Raw genomic sequence first — 10,402 nt, forward strand, 5'->3', positions numbered from 1 at the left:
CCAAGGCCTCATCATGAGGATAGTACCCAAACATAACGAGCATTTAATGAGGACAAAATGCACTATTCATGAGAACAATTAGTAAGGGTAGGAGTGCTTCGTTCTTAAAATTAGTGAGTGTATTGAGGCTACAACAGCTTCACTCCTTACCTCGTGTGTGCTAATAAATGGAGATGAATAAACCAATACATATTGAATGTCTGCAATCTTATGCTTAGCCCCTCGATCATAGTTTCATTTTTCATAAGGCATCTCCAGCTGCGTTACGGTAACATATATATATATTTTATGTAATTCATTTTTACTTTGCGTAATGATAGGCTTATGGACCCAACCACATGATAATGGATGCTGGGTTACTGTATGATCGCTAGAACTATATGTATTGCTTATCTGCAGATGTTGTGAAAGAAAAAGATGAGAGAAGACGTTTAGATTTCTGCAAATGAAAACATAAACAAAAAGGAAGGCGAAATTATTTGAACTGATTCTAACAGGAGATCAGTGTTTGCATGCATGCATTCCACTGATTCATGCATCAGTAGTGTCTGTCTTTTTGCATTCACGGTTCCCAAGCCTCATGTGACTCGTACGAACACTTTTTGACTTGCTGTCCGAATCATAAAGGTTGAGACGGAGAACTGTACTCAATATTCCGTGGGTCGTTCTGAATACGTATCCAGAGGCTGCAGTCTGCAGCTTATAATGCAAGAGAGGGAGAGGGGAGAAGAGGGAAGGAGAGAGAGAGAGAGAGAGAGGGCGGGCGTCGTCAGCAAACCCGACGGTGGCAACACGCCAAATCACGTACGTCCGCGTGTTGCTGGGTTGCCTCTCGTGAACGCCCCCATGCAAATCTTTGTACGATATATCCCTTTAAAAACACCCCCCAAAAAAAAAAACTGATATTTATCACCTTAATTTAATGCACAATACAAATAATGCATATTCCATACCCACGAAGAGAAGAAAGATATGAACGCAGAAGAGGGAAGAAAATATACCACAGAACTAGTAAGTATTTTTTTTTCAATCATTACTATGGTAATAAAAAGTACTCCACATCGATTCATTTAACACGAGATGTCAATATTCGAATTAAGAAGCCAAGTATGAGTTGAGCTTGCCAAAGTTATATATATCATTACCATAATCGAAAAACTTGAGCTTCAATTTGAAGTCAAACTTTTCCTTCGTCCTTAACGATGTAAGATCCTTTTACATAGTTTTTTTGTTTTGTTCCCAAGTATCATTCGGACATACAAACTTGTCCTTTACATTGGCTGTGAAATCAAATTCCAGTTATCATTCTTGAAGCTGTGATCTGTGATCTGATGTGTGAAAGCCTTTTTTTTTCCCATTTAATTTCAAACCATTTTTCTCAATTAGTTTTCACAAGAAAATAAGGCTGTCATATGTGTATGGAAAAGAAATATTATGTAGCTTTTAAATGGAAGTTTATATATGCAGAATTGATGGTTCATTTATGAAATAACAACAAGTATTTTGTAATCAAATATGAAGTTTAGACTGTGACAACACATTCGATTGACATCAAGAGGAAGTGCAAATCTATCATAAGCATAATATTGAATCTTGACCCAATCTATTCATAAGAATATCTTTATTACTAAAAATTATATTGTCAGAAGCACAAGTAAGTCATTAGAGCTAGGAAATGGGGGATGCACTTTTATCCACTTAATGTTATTGTGCCTTTCTTTACAAGGAATATGATAAAACTAAAAAATATATACAATTATATCTTTCTTCTTCCTTTGATCAATCTTAGACCATTAAATTGTGATGAGGAACTGTTAAATCACAGCCCTGAAAGACTACTTTTTGCTACCAAAATTTTTAAGATCTAATCACAGCTTTTCAACGCTTGATTTAATAAAAGTTTATTAAAATTACCTTTTACTACCAAAACATGGGACGGTTCAAATTAATCCGATACCATTTTCTTCCACTCATGTCCACTAAGCATTATAGACATAGATTGGACAATTGAATTTTATACTTTGAATAAGTATCTCATGACCTAATCGGTGGGCAAAATCGAGGTCGTAAAGGTTAACTAAAATTTATAACAATTAAGGTCTTTTTTAGATTTTACAAAAGGATGTGAGATCATGATCAACCAAATAATAATACATTAGAAAAAAATATTTCATCTCATCAAGGTGAAGACTATTTCTAAAAATTATATTGTCTTTCTCCTCTCTTTAAAAAATAATAACAATACATTAGAAAGACTATTTTTAAAGAAAGGAAGATTTGTTTTTCTCCTCTCTTTTTCCTATTTTCTTGAGATTAGTAGTATCATTTGGTTTCCATAAGTGTTAACTTGCCTGCATACAGAATCGATCTATCTTTGACGAGAAAACCAATAGCTCACATGATGAGGAAGTAATTCCTGACGATGAATTAATACAAATAGAAGCAAAATTTTGAAAGGCCAAAACACAGTAATCATTTATAATTTTCACATCTTCTTTATCAAATAAAAAAAATTACAAAGATAAAATATATTGTGATTAAATATATTCATGAGCAAGTCTTGGATTCATTTATCCCCAGTGGTGCACAGTCAATATAACTCTTTCAGCACATCTTGTCATATTTTCCAACAAGCAACTATTTAGAACAGAAACATTCTTATCACTCTCTTCCAAGTTCATTTTTATGGACATCAATCATTTCAGTTTGTTAGACATGATACTGATGTATCTAATGATTGGGTTTACCAAACAAGAATCTTCTAAATTATTCAGCACTCACTATTTCCTCAGTGGATGTTCAGCATCAAGCAATAGGACCCCTCCTCTATTTATGACTGTCAGTATAATCATTGTTAGGTTTCTGACCACAGCCATTGCAACTTTGTAATAGATCATGTTTTTTGTGTGGGGCTTGAAGTTTTTGCCTATTGATAAAATATGGTTTTTTTACCATAGTAAAACTTTAGGGTCAAATACAGTAGAAGAGTGTTTGCTATGTTATCCTTTCTTACATTTTGGTAAACTTGGCAATATGGAATACAAACCTTAGAAATAGCTGTCCCTGTAATTTTTCTTATTTTTGGACAAATTTGTTAAATTTCATTATTACATGATAATCCCTCTTATTTTTCTATGCATGCCATGGTCTTCTATTTTTAAGTCAACATCTCTGAATAAACCCACTAAATATAAATAAAACAAAATCCTTTTTGCACCTAATTGTGCATAATCATATATCTAAAAAAGTGTGTTACTTCAATCAAATAACAAGAAAATTGGAAATGAAGCAAATGATTTGGATTTTATTCTCAACTCTAATCTCCATTCCCATTTTTCATATAAGCTCATTGTGACCGACAGATAATGCAGAAGAGAAATAAAATTCATTAGAAATTTAGGATATTCCTTATAATATTTCATGTCGAATGCTAATGAAGATTAATAAATATTCTTAGTGGCGAAGATGAAATTCGAGCCTAGGACCTTGCGATAAATCGTCAAGATCTTTATTAGTTAAACTAATTAGCACCTTTAACACCTTTAGTTAAACTTGTTATTAGGTAAATAACAAGTGTTAAGTGACTGATAGCAAAGGTCATATAGATTTGTCTACAGAAAAGCCTAAGGTTTTACTATGTGCACAACATTTTTTATCTTTTAAAAAATAACATATGAATGCTGAAAATTTTAAAATAGTATATATATTACTCTAAATATTAGTATTCTTCCACATTTGCCACTTCAGCTACCATCATTCAACATACCAAGTATAACCACTACAATCTATGTTACTGAATTTTAAATAAATATTTGAAATATAAAATATAAAATTTCTTTAAAAGTTTATTATTTTAATAGAGATATTAATATAATCAATATATTAATAAATGGTTTTGTTTTTCTTGAAAAGAATCCAAATTCTAAGAAACCAATTAAATTAGTATCAGTAATCCAACATGTTGACTAAAAATAGATTCATATTGGAATCCATTCAAGAATTAGAGCTATGATCCAACTAGATTTAAATCAATTACATTTATTTGTTTCTCCACAAATTATGATTTGAATATCTCAAATAATAAATATTGTTTAAAAGCCATTTAAATTGCTTTTGAATTATAGTAATAGGTTGAGTTCCTAGCTCGGTATCTCGGATCAAAATTGATTTGTATTCAATGCAATTATCGTTGAATAATTCGACTAGGATTTTAATTAGATTTCGATCAATATTCTACTTAAATCAGATTCTGTCACGGATTGGGTTACAATCAACCACTCGAGATGTTGATCATCTTAGAAGCAATATTGTTATATGAATAAATTGCACAAGTAGTTAATTGAACATTTTTTGGTCTTTCTTCTTTTAACTTTAAGACTTAAATATACTTAAACAACAGAATATGTATGATCATTCATTCATCGAAGGTAACGAAGCATTTCGCTTTCCCTATATGATTTGAATCTAAGTAGTTCATATTTCTTAATAGAATTTAATTTGGTATTTTTATTTAGAAAATGACGTTTTGAGTTTCTTTGAACTTTCAGTGATAGATATGATGTTTAGGAGTGCTTTTGCGTTGGTTGATTATGATATGCTGGCACGGGAACCAATAAAAAAGCTCAGAATCGAGAAAAACCTTCAAAACCTCGACACTCGATCCAAGTGGAAATCAAGTCCTCAGCTTCTCAAAGACTCGGAAGGAAGCGAGACAGAGCACTCAAAGCTTCTTCGATAGATTAACATTCTTGAACAGGAGAGATTGTTGGGTGTGGACGAGTAGTGTCACATGAGGAAATAAAGGATAATATCAGGAACCGGTAGACTGTGAGTTTCATGATTCATGTGAAATATAAGATGTAATGGTTGCGTATAATGATTAGATACATTTAGAAACTTCTATGCATCAGAATGGTTTTATGATTGCACTCAGAAGATACTTGGAACTTGTGAGTTCATGACCAGCTGAACATATTAATAGTAGTGATGATGATGATAGTATTGATGACGATGCTTGTGGATCGATGAATGAGAGCCAACTTGTGTTTGTGAGACTGACGAAGCACGAACTCTCGTTCTGGAGTTGTGGTTTAATGTCGTTTGCGTGTTGTTCATGGACTTTGATTTCATGTGCCTGTCTGCGGTTGGTGATAGTAACTTGAAGATGGAGACAGAAGCCGCAGGGGGTTCTCATGCCCCACGCTGTTCCCATCTCTCTCTCTCTCTCTCTCTGTGCATGAGTATGCATATGATACGGAGTTGTCCAAGAAACCACAAGATCGGGTAGGTTCATGCATTGGTTCGCAGTGTCATGAAGTCCACCAACGACGAAGCCCGTGATGTTGTCATAGTTGAATCTTTGTCGGAATGTTACTGCATTGCTGTTTCCCTCATCAATACAATCCTATTTGATTATATCATCATGATGCATTATGCTCGACAGCAGAAACACATGCGTAAGCAAAAAATTGGCTGTCGTCATACAATGGCTTCTTCCAGAAAAGATTAAAAATGCATATTAGATTATGTAAGACGTAAATAATATAATTATTTATATCCTTCGACTATCAACAATCATCCACAAGTTTCTGTACAAAATCACAAAAGGAAGACATCTTTTTAACGTGTTGAGTTCATAATCTTTGAAATATTTTGTTCATTGTGTCTTTTCTATGTAATTATTCTCGATATCATCTTACCTTTTGTGGAGTTTCTGTTTATGAAAATAGTAACGCCTTTTTAGCAAGTCACAAACTCTCCGCTTTTCTTCAACACCATTCCACCAAATCAAACTTTTCATGAGAAACTGTTTTCATGGTAGCTATAATTCCTGTTCAATATTAATTATATATATATATAATAGTATTTTGGTTTTTCTAACACTAAAATTCCACTTTGTTACCTAAGAGGTGAAAGCAAAAACCAAGTTTTTTTCTCGTAGCAAAGGAAAGAAAATAAAATAAGAGAAAGACAGAGGAGATGATATAAGTGAAAGATCATGTCACACTATTTTCTTCCCAAACTCACTTTAGGAGGATTCTTTACTTTGTTGTCTACTACAAGTGTTAGAAGACAGAACGATCGATTTGAATCTTTGAATCATTAACTTGGTTAAAACAAGAACAATCCAAGGGAGGGTTGTTCACAGAAACAATAGAGAAAAGGCACAAAGCGTGAATGAATGATGTATATCATAAAGACGCTGAAACACTTACTTGTATTCTGAGAGGTGCCAATGCCAAAGAACTCATGAAAAAGCAATTGCGCTCTTCGTGATCTTGACTTAAAAGCTCCTTACATGGATGCAATGCAACACTCCAGAACACAAACCGTCTTCATATACGTGCAAAACACAGACATTAGTATCTCACTTTTGCCTACATCCTACAGCGACAAAAGAAGGGTGGGATGGTAGGTATATAGGTCGTACATGGGAGTATTGACGAGTTACTATCAACGGAAAGATGAGACAAAAGCGATCGAGAAGACTGTGCAGAACACAGTGTCTACGGATTCATCTCCCAGACTGATGATATATCCCGACGCACGTCCCTGCGCTTTGTCTTCACCGGATCAGAGTGTTGGCACTTGGGAATGCAGCCTACTAACGTTGCATGATGCTGTGTGTGCTTCCATGGCAGGAGTTATCATGACGGTGACACGTAAACGACAGAGGAGGAGCCATGGCACAGTCATACGGCACATCCAGGCAAATCGTTCCCTTCTATACTGTTGATAGAGACAAAACCTTTGGGAGGAAATGGTTTGCTCTTATGTGGAAGTTGGTATTTTGGATGTATAGTATGGGTTCCTTGTAAGTATAGGGGGGCGTTGCAAGTGCATGCATGTACTTTGGCACGAGGAACAAGAGACGTCAACACTGGAAAACCCAATTATATCATTTTGTTTTATTTGATAACCTAAGATATATATATATATATATATATATTCTTTTTTTGATAAATGAGTAAACTATGTCGGTCAATATTTTATCCATTAAGTATATATCAGATTAGAGTTTAGACTTTTAATCTTTGATAAATGAGTTTAATACACTATCAGTAGATTAATATTTTAGGTGTAAAATATATGGAATCCTTTAATAAGTGAGTCTGGTATCCCAAAAAATATTTGTCAGCATAAGAACCTTATTTAAGGTAAGGTAAAAGAAGAATGAGTAAAAAAGTTGTAAGTGATTTCCTGTAATTTACCAAATAAATCCGTCGACAAAGATAAATTCGAAATCCAACCCCCGTGAACATTCTTAGATCTTTCTGGCCATTATTGCATGGACGACCTGACACCGTCGTCCCCACGCGATCCACAGCGTACCAGCACGAGCATTCAATTGTTATCACCTTAACAGTGGTGTCACACAACCCCCTGATATGGAATCATTCTCTGCCTCCTCCAACAGTGAAAGCTCATGCAATTTGTCATCTGCAACAGCACCTTCATTGGAATCTTGTCTGATCTATCAAACATTTCACCCCCATTATTACTTGGAATCTCGCAAGTTTGGCATATCTACCCCTCCCATGTAAGTGAATTTTTGATACATCCATCTAAATTTAACTCTATCCATACTAGAAAAAATCTACGATATGTCCAAACTCTGTAAGGACAGAGATTGTCTCGCGATGGATCACAATAATCCCTAACAGTTAGGTGTCCTTCCTGACGCAGTCACTAGTTTTGTACGAGGGTTAGAGGAATAAGCCTATGGGTCTCTTCTCGGTATTGTTGTCGCGTATGGTGATGTCGTCCCCGCGAACACTATGCATGCGACAGTCGACATCCCAAATTGGAGCGTTAGCTGTTGATCGGTAGATGTCAGGTGGGAGCAATACATCCTTTTTAGTCCCTTCTTACACCGTTATTATGCATCGATCCTTTTCGTATGAATCGCAACAAAAGAAAAGAACGAAGAAGCCTCGATCATGTTCTTGCCACTACTCAAAGCTCGTGTGATGCAGAAACCGGATGGAGATAAAGAGTAAAACAAGCAAAAGTTGAAGATTTGCGGACGTAGATAACAGGAAAAGTTTGACCTAACAATGGACAGAGTTCCAGGGAGAAGCTTTCGGCCTTTATGGCCGATGACTGCAGAGGAATTGGAGGAGGGACACTGGTGGTCACATGGCCTTTTTCTCTTTAGCGCACATAAGCGACAGCGCAGACACACGTCGACGCTCCTCAGGAACCCTTCAAGATATGTAGAGAGGGAGAGCTTCTTCTGTCATGGCTACTTTCCTGTCAGCCTTTCCCCATACCCTTTTTGCCCTCGATCTCTGTGCTTTGACATCAGATCAATTATGGACGAATCAAAACAAAGCTCAATTATAACTCATCGTAGCCAACCCCTCCTCTACCCATCGCCAAATAAACTAACGCACGCCATGTTACTTGTGTCTCTTCCCCTCCTTTGGCTTCATCCGGAAATGCTGTGCTGTTTCTTTTGGTTTCATCGAGGCCTTTAAGTTTCCCTCTCCGCACGGAGGAAAGGGGCGAGCTCGCTCGGTCTGAGTGCCTTGATTTGTGTTTTCCCCGGAGTCGACAGCGAAGCATATGGCACTGGAAGCGGTGGTGTTCTCCCGAGACCTCCATGGCTGCACCATGAAGGAGCGGTACAACGTGGGAGGCGCAGCATGGTGCCGTGCCTTCGCTGAGCACAAGGGAATGGAATCAGAATGTGAGGTCGGTGGTGGAAAGCATGGGAGTTTGGACGCCCCTTGCACCTCCCTGACGCCAAAGACCGATGCCCGCGGTGCAAACACGCCTCCGCCGGGGACTGCTGCAAAAGACGGTACTGATGGCACCGCCAGCCACGAGGCGCCCGCCGGGCGGAGGAAGCGCAGGCGCACCAAGACATTCAAGAACCAGGAAGAGGTGGAGAACCAGAGAATGACCCACATCGCCGTCGAGCGCAACCGGCGGAAGCAGATGAACGAGTACCTCGGGGCGCTCCGGTGTCTCATGCCGGCCTCCTACGTTCAAAGGGTTCGTCATCCTTCCCCCCTCCCCCCCCCACCCATACTTAATTCGCGTCGATACCTAATAGCATGGAGGTCTCGCTTCATTACATCTGCTAACAACGAGCCGTGCTTTCATTTTCTACATCTGTGTGTGTGCCATCTGATGATCTCTCTTTATCAGATGTCTTGTTCCTAGCGTAAAGTTTTCAGAGCCTAGTGGCAGACTTTACAACCATGTCTGGTCATCGTTCGGGTCCTTTGGTTCCCAAAATGACAAAGAATCTCACTGTCTCACAGCAATGAGTTGAGAGATCATGTCATATGGCTGGTGGCTATAACCAGTTCAGCTTTTATTGCTTTACCTCTTAATAAAGTCTCTTAAAATGAATGAATGAGAATGAGATTTAGCGAAGCCATCATCATGTCATGCATCATCATCAGGGTGATCAAGCATCGATCATCGGAGGGGCGATAAACTTCGTCAAAGAGCTCGAACAATTAGTTCAATCCCTCGAGGCCAGGAAGCGAATCGAGCAAACCGCGGACGCAGCTCCTTTTGCCGACTTCTTCACCTTCCCTCAGTACTCCACCACCGCCTCCCGGGGAGCAAACAACGGCCCCGCCGGCGAAGAGGCGCAGGAGAACCGGCCGGCTCTGGCCGACATCGAGGTGACCATGGTGGAGACCCACGCCAATCTGAAGGTCCTCTCCAGGCGGCGGCCGAAGCAATTGCTGAAGATGGTGGCGGGCCTGCACGACCTCCGGCTGACGATTCTCCACCTCAACGTCACCACCGTCGCTGAAATGGCCTTCTGCTCTTTCAGTCTGAAGGTATAGCAAGTCAGCCACGCGGCACTCTTCCTACATGGCTTGTTTGCCATGGAATTGAACGAACGGTGTGTCATCGTTTTTGTTCTTCGGTTTGGTGTAGGTGGAAGACGATTGCCAACTGAGCTCAGTGGATGACATAGCAACCGCAGTCCATGAACTAGTCGGCACGATTCAAGAGGAAGCCGACCGTGACACCACCACCTTCTGATCCTGATCTGATCACAAATATGTAGATGTATTATCCAGCGTTCTTATATGCAACTTTTGAATCTTATTTTAGCTAATGGAAAGGCTGTGATCGCTGTTGGTATCTGAATCCTTGAAGAGAATGTGCGTATGTGTGTGTGTGTGTTCTTCAGGAAGAGGATCTCTCAGGCCTTTGGATGAGAGGTTACGAGATGAATTGCCATGTGATTTCAACAAAGGGATGGATGTTGCTGGAAAAGGAAGAAGAGGACAAAGGGTGACTGCTTCCTCCCATTCGTGATGCAGTGACAACAAAATTTGATTCATTGGGGCATAAGAACTGTAGGACACATTTACCTGAAAATTACATGCCTGGGGACTGAGACAAAGCAAACATGATCTCATGCTCT

At 38.5% G+C, this 10,402-nt stretch overlaps 1 protein-coding gene across 1 annotated transcript; it reads left to right on the forward strand.

The window, feature by feature from the left end:
- The first annotated feature begins 8,200 nt into the window (after positions 1-8,200).
- LOC135651103 (transcription factor bHLH94-like) lies at positions 8,201-10,122 on the forward strand. Its single transcript, XM_065170897.1, has 3 exons — positions 8,201-9,000; positions 9,417-9,806; positions 9,907-10,122. The coding sequence occupies exons 1-3, from the start codon at positions 8,569-8,571 to the stop codon at positions 10,012-10,014; spliced, it is 930 nt and encodes a 309-aa protein (XP_065026969.1). The 5' UTR covers positions 8,201-8,568; the 3' UTR covers positions 10,015-10,122.
- Positions 10,123-10,402: the final 280 nt, after the last annotated feature.

This window comes from Musa acuminata, chromosome BXJ3-10, assembly GCF_036884655.1.
Source record: "Musa acuminata AAA Group cultivar baxijiao chromosome BXJ3-10, Cavendish_Baxijiao_AAA, whole genome shotgun sequence".
NCBI classification, from domain to species: Eukaryota; Viridiplantae; Streptophyta; class Magnoliopsida; order Zingiberales; family Musaceae; genus Musa; species Musa acuminata.

What these genes read in the sequence shown, in the direction of transcription:
- LOC135651103 (XM_065170897.1), top strand. Translation starts at nt 8,569, where the DNA reads ATGGCACTGGAAGCGGTGGTGTTCTCCCGAGACCTCCATGGCTGCACC. An exon ending in CGGCCTCCTACGTTCAAAGG is followed by an intron (nt 9,001 to 9,416) that starts GTTCGTCATCCT and finishes CATCATCATCAG; the next exon opens with GGTGATCAAGCATCGATCAT. An exon ending in TCTGCTCTTTCAGTCTGAAG is followed by an intron (nt 9,807 to 9,906) that starts GTATAGCAAGTC and finishes GGTTTGGTGTAG; the next exon opens with GTGGAAGACGATTGCCAACT.